The sequence below is a fragment of the Ovis canadensis genome, chromosome 18 (assembly GCF_042477335.2).
Source record: "Ovis canadensis isolate MfBH-ARS-UI-01 breed Bighorn chromosome 18, ARS-UI_OviCan_v2, whole genome shotgun sequence".
Taxonomy (NCBI): Eukaryota; Metazoa; Chordata; class Mammalia; order Artiodactyla; family Bovidae; genus Ovis; species Ovis canadensis.
In genome coordinates this window covers 32482223-32502369 of record NC_091262.1, presented here as the reverse complement: position 1 = coordinate 32502369, position 20147 = coordinate 32482223, and the positions used below count along the sequence as shown (strand labels likewise).

At 48.7% G+C, this 20147-nt stretch overlaps 2 protein-coding genes and 1 long non-coding RNA gene across 12 annotated transcripts; 2 read left to right on the top strand and 1 right to left on the bottom strand.

Annotated features, from left to right (window-relative positions):
• Positions 1–2146: 2146 nt before the first annotated feature.
• Positions 2147–4619, top strand: LOC138423886 (myeloid-associated differentiation marker-like). Its single transcript, XM_069560269.1, has one exon. The coding sequence runs from the start codon at positions 2348–2350 to the stop codon at positions 3284–3286; it is 939 nt and encodes a 312-aa protein (XP_069416370.1). The 5' UTR covers positions 2147–2347; the 3' UTR covers positions 3287–4619.
• A 3813-nt stretch (positions 4620–8432) lies between these two features.
• LOC138423887 (myeloid-associated differentiation marker-like) lies at positions 8433–19840 on the top strand. 10 transcript variants are annotated; one of them, XR_011250497.1, is made up of 4 exons: positions 8458–8754; positions 10452–10624; positions 10943–11067; positions 15290–16238. XR_011250497.1 is itself a non-coding variant. In XM_069560277.1 (4 exons), exon 1 carries the CDS (start codon positions 8595–8597, stop codon positions 9528–9530), a length of 936 nt encoding a protein of 311 aa, XP_069416378.1. In that variant the 5' UTR covers positions 8462–8594; the 3' UTR covers positions 9531–9571; positions 10452–10624; positions 10943–11067; positions 16985–17819. The 10 variants fall into 10 exon arrangements, 8 of the variants coding, with proteins under 8 accessions (XP_069416375.1, XP_069416378.1, XP_069416379.1 ...); XM_069560277.1 differs by lacking the exon at positions 15290–16238 and adding an exon at positions 16985–17819 and having other exon boundaries at positions 8462–9571; XM_069560276.1 differs by having other exon boundaries at positions 8479–9571; positions 15634–16238.
• LOC138423888 (uncharacterized) lies at positions 16126–17625 on the bottom strand. Its single transcript, XR_011250499.1, has 3 exons — positions 17451–17625; positions 16972–17124; positions 16126–16849 (listed from the first exon to the last, which is right to left on the bottom strand). It is a non-coding gene; the product is annotated as an uncharacterized lncRNA (long non-coding RNA).
• Positions 19841–20147: the final 307 nt, after the last annotated feature.

The following is a 20147-nucleotide window of genomic DNA, read 5'->3' as shown; positions in this document are numbered from 1 at the left end:
GTGTGGCATGAGAAGGATCCAAACTTGTCATTTACCCTTAAGCAGCATGTGTTTGTGTTAGTAGCTGAGTTGTGTCCTACTCTTTGCAACCCCATGGACTGTAGCCTGTCAGGCTCCTCTGTCCATGGAATTCTCCAGGCAAGAATACCTGAGTGTGTTGCCATTTCCTTCTCCAGTAGCATTCACAGGGTAAATTCAGAGAGGTTGTGGGAACAAAGTGGAAGATAGATACTGTGACACCCCCAGTGCCCCTCCCCACCCTGGCAGTGCCCACTGGGAGGCCCGCAGGCCCCAGGGCTCCACTGGCAATTGGGGCTCAAGGAGCTCTGTGAGTCCAGGGAGGTTGTCAAGTTTGCTCTGCGTTTCTCTTTCAGCCTCAGCTTGTCCCAGGGTTTATTATCAGCAAAGGTGATATAATAATCCCCTGATGGCAGGAAGCTGACTGGGGCTCAGGGTGCTGGCCCTTCAGCCCTGGGAGCCTCTCAGCAAATAGTCCCTTGGAAACAGGGCAGCTGTCCCTGAGGAGGGGGCGGGCTGAGAGGGGCCTCACTTCCCCCACACTGGACCCTGGAGGAGCCCCTGTGTGAGCAGGACTGCAGCCCTGGCTGGCGGGACTGTCTTGGGCAGGTGACCTGGGCAATTCCATGGTCTCCAGTGTCCCTGCCACTCTGGCCATGTGTCCCTGTCACAGCCCTGAAGCCCCTTCAGGCCCCTGTTCTCCTGTCTCAGTTCCAGTCCAGGCCCCTCTCCATGGGAAGCTTGGCTCCATGCCTGCATCCCTTCTGGGTCAGAAGACCCCTACTGGGCTGCCTCAGGGCCCTGAGACCCTGGGATCCCCCCAGTCATCTCCACTCTGCCCCCCGCCCATCCTCAGGGAGCATCCTCAGGGTTGTCCCCTCCCAGGGGTCCTGCAGGGCCTTCCTCTTTCAGCTCCTGCCCTTAGAAGGGGGTGATCATCCATCTATCCCTACCCCCTCCCTGGGTTGCCCTCAAAGTCTCCATGTCAGCATCAGACACAGCATCCTTGTTCATTTCCAATCCCTTCTTCCCAGCTTGGAAGCTGCTAACCAGTCTCCCAGGCCAGGAACATCCTGCTCAGGTAAGACTAGTCCTAGATCTTTCCAGACTCACATCTGGATGGCAGCTTTGGAGCTTAACAGCCAAACAGTATGTACATAAATTTATTCTGTGGTTCCTTCATGATGCTCCACCTTGGAGTCATGCTGAGTTGGGGGGTCTCCCTTCTCCAGTGGGAAAGAGTCACATGTGAAGGAAAAAGTAGGCAACAGATTCAAAATGTTCCTACTTCCCATGTCATCTCTTCCCCACAGCCTTGCTCTCACCCCATGGCTCCTTCCTGTTCACCCCTAAAGCCTCCCTCCTCTGGGTGGGGCTGTGTCCCCTCAGATGGCAGCTCCTTCCAGTGATGTTGCAGGGAGGAGAGGCCAGGGCAGGTGTGTTTCCAGGTTGCTGAGGAAGGAGGCCTGAAGGCGGGTCCTGGGTTCCAGAGCTCCCACCTGCAGGCCTTGCTGACATGTGGGATGTAGAGCAAAGTGTTCACACTTACAGCTTTGGTATGTTTATCTGGAGTTTCCACTTTATGGTCATGCCACCTTAGGGAAGGACTTAATACCTCCAGCCTTTTTCTTCTCATCTATAAAATAGAGTTAGTGCTACAATTGCAATCCCTTCTTCGAAATCCTTACTGTCAGATCTGCGCCTGAATTCAGACTTTCTCAGCTCCAGATAGATGACATGGTGCATCTACTCTGTAGGGCATAACATTCAACTACGGTCTGAAAGTACCTTGTAATTAAAGACATTAGTGCTTCTGCAACTCATCTTTTGAACATTCACAATAAAATGAAAAAAAAAAGCGGGAGATCATAAATTGTCTCATGTCTCTTCATGTCAAATTTTGTTACCAAACAATTTTTAAACATTTGTTTTCAATTTTGAGACCTTTGAAGGGTTGGGATTGCAGATAATAACCATCCTACCCTGTGTCTCCATAGATAATGGCATACAGCTATTTAGAGAGACCCAAAATGTTCGTGGTTTGAGGCTAGACCACACCCAGCTGTGAGGTTTGGGATAAGACAAGTCTCCTGACAAGGCCAAGGGTGATGGGTGGGAGGAACCATTCTGGAGCAGCTGTGCTGTTACCCGATTGTCTGAGCCATTGGTTCCAGCTCCATGGATCCTGAGCCTCAGCAGTCACAGGGCCCTGTGTCATTTCCAGGCATCTGACTTAACCCACCTTCGGAGCCAGATCTTTCTCTGGTGGATCCCCAGCAAAGACCACTGCTGTGCTGGTAACAGTGACCTGCCTGGACATCGAAGCATCATGCCCACTCGGGCAACAGCCCCAGACTATGATGACTTTTGGGGAGGGTTCTGGTACTTCCGCTTGCCAGAGCTCTTCTCTACCTGTGTGGCTTTCTCCCTGGTAGCTGACATGGGCTTTGAGAGAGGGGACCTAGGTAATTGGTCCATGTCCATCTGGTGCTTCTGTTTCGCCATGACCCTCATCATAGTCATGGTCGAGTTATGGAGGCTCCCATCCCGCTTTCCTTTCTACTGGTACAACTTCCCCGTCACCTTTGCCTGCTACGCTGCCCTCGTCTGCCTGTCGACCTCCATCATCTACTCCATCGCCTACGTCCAGTTCCTGCTTTATGGTCCTTCCCAGGACCAGGCCATCGCTGCTACTGCATTCTCCTGCATCGCGTCTGTGGTTTATGCCCTGGATGCTGCCTGGGTATGGGATTGGTATGATCTCACTGATATCCCCTGCTATGTGCACACTGTGCCAGGCCTGCTGAAGGTGCTGGAGACCTTCGTGGCTGGTGTCATCTTTGCCTTCCTCAGCAGCACCTCCCTGTACCTGCACCAGCCGGCCCTGGAGTGGTGTGTGGCCGTGTACTCCATCTGCTTCATCCTGGCAGCTGTGGTCCTCCTACTGGACCTGGGTGAACGGGAATACAGGCTGCCGGTCCCCGTCCCCATTTTCCAGCTAGTGCTCAGCCTGCTCTCCGTCCTCCTCTATATCAGTGCTCTGGTCCTCTGGCTGCTCTACCAGTTCAGCGAGGAGCTCGGCGGGCAGCCCCAGAGGCCCAGGGATGGGGACTGCAGGGAAGAGCTCACCTACGACATGTGCGCCTGGGACCAGCGCCTGGCTGTGGCTGTCCTGACAGCCATCAACCTGCTGGTTTATGTGGCCGACCTGGTGTACTGGGCTCGTCAGGTTTCTGTAGGGACCGAGGACCAGCCCAGGGACTCCTGATCCTCTGCTCACAAAGGTATCCTCACCAAGCTCTGACGTCCTCTGATGTCCTCTTCCTGGTTCCTCTCTCTCTTTCCTCATATCCTTCTCCATTTCTCCCTTCCCAAAGCACTCAGTGCTCAGGTGCGGGTAGGGTGCTAGGAACACCTGGGATGGGGTCTGAGATGTAAAGGGAGCAGGAGGGAGAGGTGGGGTTGCAGCTGCCCTTGGGGGCACCAAATATCTGGTAATTGCTGCCCCTTCTCTGCCTCTGCCCTTCACTCCTAGAGTGTCTTTTCTCAAGGCCCATCATCACATACTTTGACTACAGAATTAGCCTCCATCCATTTTCCTCCTAATGTCAGAATGTCAGTTTCAGAGTGAGCCTCTGACTGATCAGTCCCTCCTTAGAGAATGTCAGTGAGGCCTCCTCACTTACAGCTAAAATCCAACCTATGTCTCTGGTGTTCAGATCCATCCACAGTGGGCCCTGTCTGCTGCTCCTGCAGCACCTCCCTGCCTCCCCATCTCACCTGTCTTGCCCAGGTAAGACCCAGAAGCTTGTGATGACTTGCCCGCACCAGGCTGCTTCACAGAAAGGCAAAGGCTGAGAACTGTCAGTCTGGGAACAATGAGACATGGAGCTGGTGGGATCCAGGGAGGTTTCTGGGAGGAGATGACTTAGAGTCAAGGCTTTAAGGAAAAGTTCAGGGTCACAGGAAGAAGAAAGAAAGGACATTTAGAATTAATTGATTTGCTCAAGGATCTCATGAAGTTTTAGCGGCAGAGCTGATGTGACTGCTGCTTGTGTGTAGCAGGGAGGAAGGAGGAGGGAGAAGGGAGAATTGAGCCTGGCCAACTGGAGGCTGGTCTATTTGCCCACCTGGGTCAGGAATCAGGCTTTGGGGTGGCACAAGGTGAGGAGTTGGAGCTGAGACACTTCCCTAAAGCCAGGACTATGGGGCCTGCAACGTCAGAACAAGGGTAGACAAGGAAAGCGCTGCCCTTCAGAGAAATATCATATGACATCCCTTATATATGAAATCTAAAAAGAAATGATACAAATGAACTTAAAAAACAGAAAAAGACTCGCAGACTTAGAGAAAAAATTTATGGTTGCCTGTATACCCTGTTACATTTAAACTGGATAGCCAAGAAGGACCTACTGTATAGCTCATGGAGCCTTGCTCAGTGTTATGTGGAACCTGGATGGGAGGGGAGTTTGGGGAGAACGGATACATGTATATGTATGGCTGAGTCCCTTTGGTGGGCATCTGAACCTATCACAGCATTGTTAATCAGCTATACCCCAATGCACAATAAAAAGTTTAAAAACAAACAAACAAAAACAAAACCATGCCCTTCAGGACAAAGTTGATATCTGCTTCCAAAGGAATTTGGGATTTCTTTTAAGTCTCCATAGGGGAAATAGTATTCTAAGGTCTTCACTTCTGGTGTATTTAGACCAAATGTACCTGATCCCTGAGATCCAGCAACTCCAACCTGGGAAATTTATGCAAGTGGGGACCAACAAGCAATTGGCCTGAAGGGTCCTGAGCAGAAGCAGATGCTGTTATTCTGGCGGAAGCTCCCAACCCAAGCAGCAGGATCCTCCCAGGAGAAGGACTCCTGTACAAGGGGCTCACAGCGTAATGACAAAGTACATGAGGGAAAAATCAACTATGAGCCCCAAGAACTCCAATGAACACATACCAATCTGAAAGAGATAGCAAACAGCTACATGTATGATTAAACACATTAGAAAAAGACACTATGAAAAAAAGTACAGGAAGATATGAGAGAGAACCTTAATGAGTCGAAGAGTGACCCCTACCCCCCAAAAATATCCATGTTTATGGCATTATTTAGAAGTAGGGTCTTTGTGGACATAATTATCTAAGGATCTTGAGATGAAAATCGTCCAGGATGGAGGGTGGGCTGGCAATCCAGTAACTGGCGGCCTTATAAGGGAAAGGACAGAGAAGTTTGCACACACTGAGTTGAGAGAAGATGACAACATGAAGGCTGTGGCAGAGATGGAATAAGTGGCCACAAGCTGAAGGGTTTGAAATATTACTAGTGGAAATGAATGAGCCTCACCTGGAGCGCTGGAGACAGCATGGTCCCCCTGACACCTTGATTTCAGACTTCTGGCCTCCAGTACTGTGGGAGAATAAATTCCTGCTGTGTTAAGCAATCAAACTTAGAGTAAATTGTTCCCGTAGCCCTAGGAAACTAGGATGAGCTTCCAGAAATGAAGAAAAGAGTCTTTGTCATATTTCTTAAGTTAACAGAGAAACCAGCCTTCTGCCGTAGAACACGGTGGTCACATGGATCCCAGACCTCTTGTCATATCCTGTGTCCCCCATGTCTGAGACTCAGAGGGGAGTCTTTAGAGAAAGGTGGTCAGTCCAAATGCTCACAGGAGCCAGGAGGGAAGGAAATAAGTAAAGGTGGTGGAGAGGACTAAGGCCCCTAGAGAGGACCAGCTGTACTTGTTGGGGGTGATGGAAAAGCAAGATGCGCTGTGCATGACAGGATCTCAGGTTTATGAAACAGGAAAGCAATCTACAGATGTGCCCTACATACATGTACATATATGTCTACATATGATGTCAGAGCATGCAAAGTGTGCTGAAGGCTGTACATGAGGTTGAGGACACAGATGCTCCCCAGAAGGAGGGGTGGATGCTCATGTGAGCAGACAGGAAGCCTGGCCACGCCCAAGAGGGGCAACTGGGCACATGTGAGATGATCATAGTCCTGCCTTATGCCAATTATATATGAGAAGAAGAAAATATAGAATGTGCTAAACAGAGATGAGAACGGAAAACAATATAAAGTAAAGGGCGTAGCAACTGATTCATGAGACTTCTAAAGGAGCTAGAAATCTGGATTTTCATGCGAGATGAAAACATTGTGCATCTACCAAATAGTTCAAGAAGAAGTAAAACTGATTCTACACCATCTCTTCCTGAAAACACTGGGAAGGAAAAACAAACACGTCCCTGGGCCACTTCCAGGATACACAGGTTTGCCTGATCTGGAGCAAATCAAGCTTGCATGTGTTTGTGTCCAGAGGTGGCGCAAGGTTTTCTGGGTCCTCTTAGAGCAGGAAGGAGAGGGGAACAGGAAGCTGGCATGGATTGAGTGTGCCGTATGCCAGGCCCTCTGATGGGCCCTTCACAATCTTTCATTCGCTGAATTGACACATTCCCTGGTTGCTCAGTGGTAAAGAATTCACCTGCAAAACAGGAAGTGGAAGAGATGTGGGTTTAATCCATGGGTCAGGAAGATCTGTTGGAAAAGGAAATGGCAAACCACTCCAGAAATTCTTGCTTGGAAAATCTCATGGACAGAGTAGCCTGGCAGGCTATGGTCCAAGGGACTGTAAAGAGTCAAATATGACAGCATGCATGCACAGGCATTAAGCCCACTGCAGATATGGAAAAACTGAGGCTCAGTGGGTAACTTGCCAGGTTCCTCCATGCCCCACATCCTCCCTGAAATTCTTACTGTCCATCTCACCTCCTCCTTCCTACCTCTGTCCTGGTTGTGACTTTCCCAGCTCACTGTCTTCCAGTCCACGTGCCTGGCTGCTGGGTAGGCAGGACTCAGCCACATCTAGGCTGTGCTCTGATGGGGGCATCATGCCCAGGCTTACAGATTGGAGCGGAGGAGAGGTTGCTGGGAAGCTCAGGCAAACCTGCTGCTTTCCAGGTGGGCACAGGCCTTACCCAGGTCACGCAGCAGCAATCCCCATGCCTCTCCTTCCTAAATCCTCCCTCTGTGCCATTAAATGGATTCAAAGGCTCCACATCAGCATATAGACACAAAATCCTTGTTCATTTTCAACCTCTTCTTCCCAGCTTGGAAACTGCCATCCTATCTCTCAAGTCACAGAAATCCTCATTCATGTAGAATTACTCCCAGATCTTTCCAGACTCCCACCTGGATGGCAGGTTTGGCGCTCTAGCTAAACATTATGTTATTTATTCTGTGGTTCCTCCAGGACACTCCACCTTGAGTCATACTGGGTTGGTGTCCCCTGTCCCAATGAGGAAGAGTCACATGTTAAGGGAAAGCTGAGGGAATGGGATTCAGAACAGTCCCTACTTCCCATGTCATCTTGTCCCCACGGCCTTGCTCTCACCCCATGGCTCCTCCCTGTTCACCCCTGGAGTTTCCCTCCTCCAGGTGGGGCTGTGTCCCCTCAGATGGCAGCTCCTTCTAGTGATGGCTGCAGGGAGGACAGGCCGGAACACATGTGTCTTCAGGTTGCTGTGGAAGGAGGCTGTGGCCATGAAGGCAGGTCCTGGGTCCCACAGACGTGAGCTTTGGTCTTGGGCGCCCACCCACAGGCCCTGCTGACATGCTGGGCTGTAGAGGAAAGCGTTTAAATGCATGGCTTTGGCATTGTTGTATGAGGTTACTACTCCTAAACTTTGACCTTAGAGAAGGCCCCTGATTCACCAAGCCTTAGTTTTTTCGTCTCTAGAATGGGATTAGCAGTGGTTTCTCAGCTGGTAAAGAATCCACCTGCAATGTGGGAGATCTGGGTTTGATCCCTGGCTTGGGAAGATCCCCTGGAGAAAGGAATGGTTACCCAATCCAGTATTCTGGACTGAAGAATTCTCTGGGTCACAGAGTCAGACACCACTGAGCGACTTTCACTTTAGTTTTTTCATCTCTAAAATGGGATTAGCAGTACATCCACAGTCCATTTTATGAAATCCATAGAGTTAGATATGCTCCAGAATTCAGGATTTTTCAACTCCAGTTGCATATAGTGCGTCTGCTCTATAGGATATCCCACCCCACCCCACTGGGGTCTGAAAGCACTTGTAATCAAACACATTAGTGTTTCTGAAACTGAACTTTTAAACACTCATACTAAGGGAAATAGAGATCGTAATTTGTCTCATGTCTGTTCACATCTAATTTTGTTACCAAATAATTAAATTTTTTTTTTTTTAAATTTTGACACACTTGAAGGGTTGGGACTGTAGAAAGGACCATCCTACCCTGTGTCTCTGTAGATAATGACACATAGCTCAGAGGGATCCAAAACGTTCCTGGTTTGAGGCCAGACCCACCCTGCTCTGAACTTTGGGATAAGACAAGTGTTGTGACAAGGCCAAGAGTGATGGGCGGAGAGAATCATCTTGGATCAGCTGTGCTGTTACCCAACTGTCTGAGTCATTGGTTCCAACTCCACAGATCCTGAGTAGCAGCCATCGCAGGACCCTAGGCTTTTTTCAGATGTTTGATTAATCCACCTCCAAAGCTAGATCTTTCTCTGCTAGGTCCTCAGCGAAGACCCAGTCTGATGACAGTGACCAGCCTGATCATCAGGCTCACCATGAGCTTGCCCTCTGGCCTGGCCTCTGCAACCATCAAGGGCTACTTCCTCCGCCTGCTGCAGCTGCTCTCCACCTGCCTGGCCTTCTCGCTGGTGGCTACCACTGGCACTTGGAGGGAGACCATAGGTAACTGGTCCATGTTCATCTGGTGCTTCTGCTTCGTCGTGACCCTCCTTACTTTCATAGTCGAGTTATGTGGGCTCCAGTTCCTCTGGCCCTTTTCCTGGGACGATTTTCTCATCAACTATGCCTCCTACTCCACCCTCCTCTGCCTCTCGGCCTCCATTATTTACCCCACCATGTACATCCAGATCGTCCCTCGTGGCAGCTCCTGGAACCACGCCATTGCAACTACGGCTTTCTCCTGCCTTGCTTCTGTGACGTATGCCACTGAAGTGGCCTGGATCTGTGCCCGGCCCAGCCAGATCACCTGCTATGTGCTCCGCATGCCAGGACTGCTCAAGGGGCTAGAGAACTTCGTGGCCTGTGTCATCTTCGGCTTCATCAGCAACACCTCCCTGTACCTGCACCAGCCGGCCCTGGTGTGGTGTGTGGCCGCGTACTCCATCTGCCTCTTCCTGGGGGCCGTGGCCCTCCTGCTGTATCTGGGAGGCTATAGCAACAAGTTGCCCATCTGCTTCCCCATTTTCCTGTTGGGGTTGGCCTTGCTCTCCATCTTCCTCTACGCCAGCGCTCTGGTCCTCTGGCTGCTCTACCAGTTCGACGAGAATTTTGGTGGCCAGCCCCAGCGGTCCAGTGATGTGAGCTGCCACCATCAACTCACCCACTTGGTGTGCACCTGGGACCAAAGACTGGTTGTAGCCATCTTGACAGCGGTCAACCTGCTGATTTACGTGGCTGACCTGGTGTACTGGGCCCGCTGGGTCTTTGCTAGGGACTGAGGACCAGCCCAGGGACCCCTGATCCCCTCTGCTCACAGGAGGTATCCTCACCGAGCTCTGGTGTCCTCTGCTGCCCTCTTCCTGGCTCTCTCCCTCCTCCGTCCTGCCCACCTCTCATCTCTCTTTTCTGTTTCCTTCGCTGCTTCTGCTCTGTGTCCTTCCTGCTTAGTGTGGTTGCCCGTGTCCTGTTTTGCCTCTTTCTCTTGCTTCTCTCATCTTGTCTACATTTTCTGCTTTCTGTCCCTTTTCTGGTCATCCTTGGTTTTCTTGTCTCCTGTGTCCTGACCACCTCTCCCCATTTTCCTTCTTCTGATCCATCAGGACTTGAGACTCCTTCCTTTTCTGCCCACCGCCCCCTCCCATCTCCTCACATCATACAGTCCTCTGTGCATCTGTTCACACCCTGGGCCTCTGGAGGTCCTCATTGCCAAAGCGTGTCTGTCCCCCTGGCAGTGCCTTAGTTGGTATGTGTGTGTGTGTGTGTGTGTGTGTGTGTGTGTGTGCGTGTGTGTGTTGGGGTGGAAGCAGGTAGATAGGCATTGGGCTCACTTTCTCCCAGTAGAGGGGGGTGCACAGTGTGCCTCCCATTTAAATTAAAAAGAAATATCTGGAGGTCAGTAACGTCCAACGGGCAGGATACTCAAAGCAGAGACCTTCGGTCCGTGGGCCCCACCTGGTGTTCAGCCTCACCTGAGATTGGCTCCAGAATTTTTGCAGGTTCACTAAACACCGACTGATTAAAGCGCATTTTAGAGGAAGCCAGGGGTGAATGCCCTCCAGCCCAACTACTCTCTGTGGAATCAAAAAAGGAGCTCGTGATGGACCCCAGCGTCTTGAAGACACTTGTCCGCAATGTTGGTGAGGGGCAGCAATGTGGCCCTCCTGCCTCAGTGATTAAAACAGCTTGTCCTGCCTCTGCAGTGAGAAGAGCATGGATCCACCAGCCTTAGAAGTGATGTAAATGTGGACAAAGAATGTTGCCTGCATTTTCAGAAAACGGTGAATTATCTTGTCCATCGTGTCCTCAGGCCATCAGTCTCTGTTTCAGCCCTAATATCCTATCCTGATGGGAATTCAGGATGGAGAAAAACAAGGTACTGATCCTAGAAAGTTAAGCATATCAGAGGAATAATTTTTGTGAGCCCAGAGCACTGTATCTTCCCATACATAGAAAAGCAGTAAAATCATTGACTTGAAATATCTGTTTTTTGTGATCAGCAGTTATCTACTGATTTTAACTACATGTGTTCCCCCAGCCCCAGTAAATTCTCCTGTATATCCTGACTCATCCCTTACCTCTTTGGAACAGTTCCTCAGAGCTATCTGAGAGTGTCTCCTTGGCTAGAGTCCTCAGTAACATCTCCAAACTAAACATAAATTTGTGACTTTTAGGTTTTGCTTTTTTTTTCCAGTCAACTATAGAAGGCACCCAGGGAAGGCTTCTCCTCTTCTCCTGAACTCTACGAAGCACTGAGCCTTGTACCGCCAGAGGCCTCTTGTGCCCATCTGCCTCCTTAGGGAGTCCAGATGAACTGGGGTGAGTCTCTCTTGGGTTTTAGATTTCCTGTTATTGTCTGATAATCCTAAATTTTATTCTGTGGTGTTAAGCTCCTCTCTGGAGGAGTAGGTTCTCCTTGAAACTTAGTTTTGAGAAGCAGTAACTGGTTTATCTTCCGTTAAAAGATGTGGGAAGATTTTGCTCAGTTGAATCACACTCAGTGGTAATGAAATAAAATCCATATTTATGGCAAGTTGAGAAAAATTGAAGCATAAAACTTCTCTGCCCGTTTGGGTCTTCTCCACTTTTTTGTGTATTGCGTATCTGCATGAACTAGGCCTCCTTGGGAGAACATTTTTTCTTGATTTCATCAAAGATCACAGCTTCTTAGGAGATAATATTCCTTCTTAATTCTGTGAGGGACCAAGATGACCCAGGCTTCTCAGGTAGATTCTTCCCAACAGTAAAGAATCCACCTACAAATGTAGGAGATGCAAGAAATGCAGGTTCAGTCCCTGGGTTGGGAAGATCTCCTGGAGGAGGAAATGCAACCCACTCCAGTATTCTTGCCTGGAAAACCCCATGGTCAGAGGAAGCTGGTGGACTATAGTCCATCAATTCGCAAGAGTCAGACACGACTGAGCGTGAACAAGATGACTCATACCCATTGTTTTCTTTGTTTGCGTAGATCTGGATTGAGCAAACTGGCAATAATATATCATTTAATGTATAACTTTTTGTCTCAAAAGCTTATACAACTGTGCTTTGACCTATAACAGGTGGAACAGTCCTCAGAAAGCTTTTGAAAGACTGTCTCTTGGGTTATAATCCTCCAGTTTGGCTCAAATAAAAATTTCCACTTGTTTCTTAGATAGACTATGATTTTTTTTCATGAACATTGGATTATTCTCAGTTGAAGGATACTGGGAATAGTTTATTATGTTCATATAGAGTTTATACTTATAAGGATCTGCTTAATTGATAATTAAAGGAAATCTCACCCTAAATTGGCCAGATTGGGGTTCTTTTGACATTGCAGAATTAATATATTTTTGCATGTGCAGCTAGAGAAAACAGCTTGATAAACCATCCTTTTAAAATTCTTACCTTAAAGGAACAAAAGCCCTGTAGTGAAAACTTACATTTCTCTTCCTGTGTCTTTGTGATTAAATGTACCTGATCTTAGGCATTTCCCCGCCCCTCCCTGTGTTTTAAGAGCTTGGTCTCTGTTATCCAGAGGAACTCATATGGCATCCAGTGAAATACACTGGGATTTGAAGGGGACTTTTTGTCTGGCTCCACCAACTCTTAGGGAAATTAGTCATAAGGGATCCCAACCCAGAAGGGTCCTTGGTCATCCTGACCTTCTTTTTACTTTCTTTACTATTTTTAGGAGTAAACTTTCCACATTTTGTGAGGGCTACATCCTTTGTACCTTTGTGGTGGAACCTCCTTTTACTTTTGGTTTGGGTGGGTCTTCACTGCAGCTCTTCGTTGCTATGCAGAGCTGCCCTCTAGTTGCAGTGTGCAGGCTTCTCACAGCAACAGCCTCTCTTGTTGCCTAGCACGGGCTCTGGGGTTTGTGGGCACAGCAGTTGTGGGGCCCGGCTTAGTTGCTCCGTGGCACGTGGGATCTTTCCAGACCACGGATAGAACCCATGTTTCCTGCATTGGCAGGCAAATTCTTTACCACCTAGTCACCAGTGAGGCCTTGAAATAGAACAGTTTTTAATCTTTGGTTTCCAGAAAACCTTTCCTCTTATGCTATGATCTACAACAAATTGATAAAGTATACATTTGTAAATAAAGATGTAACATTTATCTTTTTCTCTTTACCTGATCCCTCTAGAACTTGGCTTATCCAGCTTGCTCTCCTGTGGACTTGATGGTTTATTGTGACCAGATTACAACTAGTTACACTATTCACTGTTTTAATTTGTTGTCTCTTACTGTTTTCTAATTATGTATGCCTCATGCCTCTCTCTGCTGTACTATGACTTTATTAATGTCGCCACTCTATCACTTATATTCTGTCTGCTTCTAAGATTGCTCTCTCTTATTTTACCCAATGTGTAACCAAGCCTCTGACAAAATTAATGATGGCTAAACATGTTACTCTGGAGAAGGCTATGGCATCCCACTCCAGTACTCTTGCCTGGAAGATCCCATGGACCGAGGAGCCTGGTAGGCTGCAGTCCATGTGGTCGCACAGAGTCAGGCACGACTGAGGCAACTTAGCAGCAGCAGCAAACATGTTACTCTACCATGTATAAAACTCTACATAGAGTAACTGTAATACTGCAACTCTAGATTTTAGGAGAAGCAACAAGAGAAAATATTTCCTAGATCCCAAAGACTAGTGAGACAGGTGATCCATAGAATTTTGGGTTATCAACAGGACCTAATCTGAAAAACTAGCGTATTAAGTGGCCTATCAAAAGAATACTTGCCTGATTTAGGAATGAGTTTTTCTAGTGCCCTCAGACAAACTGGCTATGAAATGCCTCCCAAACCTTGGTCAAAGTTTGACCAGGAGAAATTGCCAAGGACAAAGAACATGGTTTGCCAATTCAGTAAACAATGGATGTCGCCCTCTATGTATCCATCAGCCACTGCAGCCACCTTCAAAAGTGCAACCAGGGAGGAATTCAGAATGGATAAAAACAGGATACTAGTTCAAGATGGTTAACGTGCACATCTAATAATTTCAGTGAGCTCACACTCACTTCCCATAGATAGGAAAGCGCTAAAATGGTTAACTTGAGGTGCCTGGGTTTATGGCTAGCAATAATATTTTGATGGTCAACTTCATGCTATTTTTTTTTTTTTTCAGCAAAAACACATGCATATTCTGGCTCTTCCCTTAGCTCTTTGGAACAGTTCCAAAGAGCTATCTTAGAGGCTGTCTCCAAGGCTATGGTCCTTCATAAGGTTCCTGAGTGAAACATAATTTGTAAAGTTTAGCTTGTGCTTTTTTTTTTTTCCAAATTGACATTAACCTGGATTTTTTTCTTCTTTTTCCTGGTTATGAGGGCAAAAAGTACCAGTGGCCCTATTCTTAAACAGGAAGTTGCTTTTCAATTTTTTAGGGGGTGAAGGGGTAGATTGAGGGCAAGCAGAGGGGTAGGTTTGAAACCTGCTGCTGTAGGGAAAGGAGTTGCCTCGTTTGCATGTGTAGAGCATGTGCACATTTCTATGCCAGATGCTTCCTATTGCTCAGAGAAAGACAAGGAAAAAACCAACCAGACAAACAGGCAAAACACAAAATCCACAGACCCTGATTACCCAGATTTGCTTAGAATGCAGAATCAACTGAACAGGTATCAATCTTTACCCAAACCAAGGTTTTTACAAGCCCCTGTTATTGCCTCCCCACCCCAGAGCCTTAGACAGGGCTCATCCCTGGGAAACTAGTGGTTGAGCCCCACCCCAATGCCCAACATCTTATCCTGAAGCTCTTAAAGGTCCCTTGCCAGCACCTCAATGCCTGTCTTTAAAGTTGTGTGCCTGCGTGCTTGCTCAGAGTGTGTTTGTGTGTGTGTCCGTCCGTGCACCCCCATGCGCTGAGATCAATGGCCCTTTACAGTAACCGGCGGCCAGAAATGCACCACAGTCCTTCTTCCTCTCCTAGTGCCAGAACAAAGCCTCAGAGCCCTGCATTCTAGGGTCACCAGGGCCAGAGGGGCCAGGCAAGCAGAGCTGTGGGAAGGGCAGGGGAAGGACCCCCACTGTGCCCCTCACTCCTGTACTGCGATGAACCGTGTGATCTTCACCCAGTGGCAGGTGCAGTGGATGGGGAGGGCTCCCAGGAGGTGATCCCCATGGCAGGTATTCTCAAAAAGTAATAAAATTCATATGTTAAGGCAAGACAAAAATTTCATATGGCCAAATACATTTAACACCATGTTAAAAAGTTAAACAGATTTGTTTATTACAGGACTTCCTAGGACCTTGAGTAGAGCAGTATGCATTATAAAATAACCAATAGCAGGAAGTGTTTCTCAAAATTGCATGATCAGGGAACTCTTTCCATGCAGCATCTTGGACCAGTGTTCCATGGAATATCTTTGGGAACAATTAGTTTCAAGCCTCCACTCGGAGTGATCAGCAGTGCTGGCTGGAAAGGCTCTAATGCTCTAACATCAGCTCCCACAGTGGCCCATCTCATTTGGGGGCATCTTTAATTCCTTAGAGAGTGCAAAGCCCACTTGCCTGGCTCTCTGGAGTTTGAACAGAACAGACCAACTCTTTTCTTTTTCAGAGTCCTCTGAAAGTTCTATTATGTCTCTGGATCTTCTGTCTTCACATCCCCTAGACTAAATGTCTCTGCTTTAAGCCAGATGCTCCTTCAGGATAGGAATCAGCTTTGCTGTGGGGTCTGCAGTGCCCAGCACACAGCAAACATGCGGTAAATCATTGTTTAGAGCAGAAGTGCACAGAGCCTCCCCGGATTGCTCATGCAACCGCAATTGTGCCCCATCTCCAGACTTTCCACCCTCCTGGCTGTCTGCGATGAAGAGCTTGGAGCCACACATGGTGCCTCACATGTCTCCAGGGACATTCAGTCTCCACTGCTCATGGTTCCTTGATCCCTTAACTCTCCAGATCCCGCAACTCTCTTACGCATAATCTCAAGATGGCGACTCGTTCTCTGCTCAAGATCTTGCACAAGCTGTTCCGTCTACCTTCAGCTTGGCCACCTCTTTGTCAGTCTTCAGTTCTCAGCTGAAATGTCACCTGCGTAGGTGGATCTTCCAAAAGTCATCTGCTCCGTCCCAGGACTGTTGTTTTCTTCATCGTGCTGGTCACTTCCTGAGGTTACCTCGTTAGAGGATTTAACTAGTCTATGGATTTGTCATCTGACATACCCACTGGAGCAGAGCTCCATGCAAATAAGCATCTAGTCTCTGTGGTCACCTCTGGGTCTCTGGGCCAAGTCCATCCAGGGCATAGTTTGGACAAATGAACAACTGGAATTAATGATCATTGGAAAAGAGGGTGTTCTTATCACATGTAGACAAAGTGATAATTATTATGATAAAGTGGATGGGGAGGAAACTTTGAGTGGTGATGGAAAAGTTTATGGCCTTGAGACTGTTGATGGTTTCATGAAGTGTATATTTATCTGAAAACTCATTGAGTTGTATACAGAACAGTTTCATGTCAATAATACCTAAATAAAGAAGTTTTTTAAAAGCTAACATAAAAAAGTAGTTAAGAACCCCACATGGTAACAAAGAAATCAAGTATAATATTTGAAAAGACAAAATCATATATATTACAATTATGATAAGGTAAAACTAAGCTTTATAGGGATATACATTACAAAGAAACACATTTGTGTTACTAAAAAAAATCAATCGTGGAGGTCTTGTCATCTAGGACCACACAGACTCTCCTCCCACATTTCATCATAAATGCTCCTGTCACTGTTCAGCTAGACATCCTGGGGCACAGCGAGGCTGCGAGGTGCTGACCTTCTACCAGGGGCAGATTCAGGAGCTGCATCTGGCTGCCTGGGCAGCTCCAGGCAAGTTGGGCCTGTGAAGGACCCTTGTCACCTTTCACTGTGTGGTCACTCACCACGGAGGGCTGGTCTGCCTGAGAATTCTCATGTCTTGATCAGTTCCACCCCTCATGAAGTGCACGAGTCAGGCCTCCAGGTGCAGATGCAGGAAGACCACGTGTATCGGGAGGGTCCTCCAGGAGATGCAGAGGCAGGAACCCAGGATGCCTCCCTGACGCTCCAGCCTCCATTCCATTTTCCTCCTACAGCCAGAGTGTCAGTTCCAAAGTGGGCCTCTGATGGATCAGCCCCTCCCTGGAGAATGTCAGTGAGGTCTCACCACTTACAGCTAAAAACCTACGTCTCTGGTGTTCAGGTCCATCCACATTGGGCCCTGTCTGCTGCCCCTGCAACACCTCCCTTCCTCCCCACCTCACCTGTTTTTCCCAGGTAAGACCCAGGAACTTGTGATGACCTGTCCACACCAGGCTGCTTCACAGAAAGACCGAAACTATCAATCTGGGAGCAATCAGACATGGAGCTGGTGGGATCCTGGAAGCCTTCCTGGAGGAGGTGATTAAAAGTCAAGTCTTTAAGGAGGAAAAGAAGAGAGAAAGAACCTTTAGAATTAATTGATTTGCTCAAGTTTCTCCTGAATCTTCAGTGGCAGAACTGATGTGACCCCTGCTTGTCTGTAGGAGGGAGGAGGGAGAAGGGAGAATTGAGCATAAATATCTGGAGGCTGGCCTATTTGCCCACTTGGGTCAGGAATGAGACTTTGCGGTGGCACAAGGTGAGGAGTTGGAGCTGAGACACTTCCCTAAAGCCAGGATCACATGGTCTGCAGCCTCAGAGCAAGGGTAGACAAGGAAAATCAGAGCCTTCAGAAAGAGGAAAGGTCAAGGCTGCTACCTACCTCCACGGGAGTTTTTTTTTTTTTTCTTTTTTTGGTCTCCACAAGAGAAATAGAAACTTCAGGTCTTCACTTGTGGATTTGGGCCAAAAGGTTCTTGATCCGTCAGGCCCAATGGCTCTGCAAACTGGGGAAATTAACACAATAGGTGCCAAACAGGTGATTGGCATGGAGGGTCCTGAGCAGAAGCAAGTGCAATTATTCTTTGGTGAAACTTTAGTGAAACTCCCAATACAGATGTCAGGATCCTGCCAGGAAAAGGGATCCTGTAGAAGGGGTCTCACAGTGTAATGACAAAGTACACAAGGGATCAACCCACTGGGAGTCCCAAGAACTCCAGTGAACACAGAACAATCTGAAAAAGAAAACAAATTCACTTAGTATGATAGACACAGCAGGAAAAGACACAGTGAGGACCATAATGGATTGAAGATTGTCCTCCGAAAATGTCATTTCTACTCAGAAAACACATTCATTTAGAAATAGGGTCTTTGGAGACATATTTAGTTAAGGCCTCTGGGATGGAAAACATCCTGGATGGAGTGTGAAACCAAAATCCAGTGACTGGTGTCTTCATAAGAGGAAGGACAGAGAGATTTGCATACACAGAGTTGAGAGAGGATGAGCGTGTGAAGGTGGAGGCGCTGATGGAGTTAAGTGGCCACAAGCTGAAGGGGGGAACTGTCTTGGATTGAGTGTGCCATGTGTCAGGCCCTCCGATGAGCCCTTCACATGTTTTTATTCATTATTCAACACAAAGTAGGTATTAAGCCCATTGCACAGGTGGGGAAACTTCAGGATCATTTAGCTATGAAGTGTCTGCCAAAGCTCCAGAGCCTCTTTGTAACTCTGAGTATCCATTTTCCTTCGTCCTACTTTGCCTTTCTGGCACCTCCTCCTTCCTTCCTTTTCTGGTCTTGACCTTCCCGGCTCACCGTCTTCCAGTCCACATGCCAGGCTGCTGGGCAGGCAGGGCTCAGCCACATCCAGGCTGTGCTCTGACAAGGGGCACCATGAACAGGCTCATGGATTAGAGTGGAGGAGGGGCTGCTGGGAGACTCAGGCAAATCTGCTGATTTCCAGGTGGGGGAACTGAGGCCCAGAGAGAGCACAGGTCTTACCCAGGGCCACACAGGAGGAACCCCCATACCTCTCCTTCCCCAAGCCCTCCCTCTGCGCCATCAAATGGATCCAAAGCTGTCATTTAACCTTAGGTGGAATCAAGGGTGACTTTGGAGAGGTTGGTGGAGGGGGAGGCAGTTGGGGAACAGACAGCACGACACCTCCAGACTCCCTCACTCCAGTGCCCTTTCCCAACTCTGGCAGTGCCCACTGGGAGGCCAGCAGGCTCCAGGGCTCCACTGACAACTGGGGCTCAAGGAGCTTTGGGAGTCCAGGGAGGATCTCAGGTTTGCTCTGTGTTTCTCTTTCCAGCCTCAGCTTGTCCCAGGGTTTATTATCAGCAAAGGCAACAAGGCCCCTGATGGCAGGAAGCTGGCTGGGGCTCAGGGTGCTGGCCCTTCCGCCCTGGGGGCCTCTCAGCAAACAGTCCTTTGGAAACAGGGCAGCTGTCCCTGAGGAGGGGGGTGGGCTGGGAGGGGCCTCACTCCCCACACACTGGACCCTGGAGGAGCCCCTGTGTGAGCAGGACTGCAGCCCTGGCTGGTGGGACTGTCTTGGACAGGTGACCTGGGCAATTCCATTGTCTCCAGAGTCCCTGCCACTCTGGCCACGTGTCCCTGTCACAGCCCTGAAGCCCCTTCAGGCCCCTGTTCTCCTGTCTCAGTTCCAGTCCAGGCTCCTCCTCCATGGGGAAGGTTGGCCCCATGCCTGCATCCCTTCTGGGTCAGAAGACCCCTACTGGGCTGCCTCAGGGCCACTGGGACCCTGAAATCCCTCCCCCCAACCTCAGCTGCCCCCAACATCTCCACTCTGCTGCTCCGACCCAGTCCCTGGAGCATTCTCAGGACTGTCTCCTCCCAGGGGTCTAGCAGTAGCTTTCAGCTCCTGCTCTTAAAAGGGGTTAGATTGGGCGGTCCTAAGATGGCGGAGGAATAAGACGGGAAGACCACTTTCTCCCTCACAAATTCCTCAAAAGAACATTTCAACACTGAGCAAACTCCACAAAACAACTTCTGAATGCTGGCAGAGGACATCAGGCAACCAGAAAAGCAGACTGTTGTCTTCAAAAACAGGTAGGGAAAAAATATACAAGATGATAAGAGAGACAAAGGAGGTGGGGAGGGAGCTCCGTCCCGGGAAGGGAATCCCGTCCCTGGAAGGGAATGTTAAGAAGAGAGGTTTCCAAACACCAGGAAACACTCTCCCTGCCGAGTCTGTGGCGAGCCTTGGAAACACAGAGGGCAACATAACAGGAAGGAAAAATAAATAAATAATTAAAACCAACAGATTACAAGCCCAACAGTAACTCCCCCAGCGGAAAAGCAGCACAGACGCCTGCATCCGCCATTGGGAAGTGGGGGCAGGGCAGGGACGCGCGGGAGGCGCGGGCTGCAGAGATTTGTAAGAATTGGGCAGGAACGCCCCACGCGCAACCAGAACGATCTAACTTGGGCTAGCAAACCAGACTGTGGGATAGCTACCACGCGAAAAGCTCGAACATAAGACACCACCAGGACCGCGCACAGAACAAAGGACAGAACGGAAAAAGCCAGCTGCAGACCATCCCCCACTGGGGAC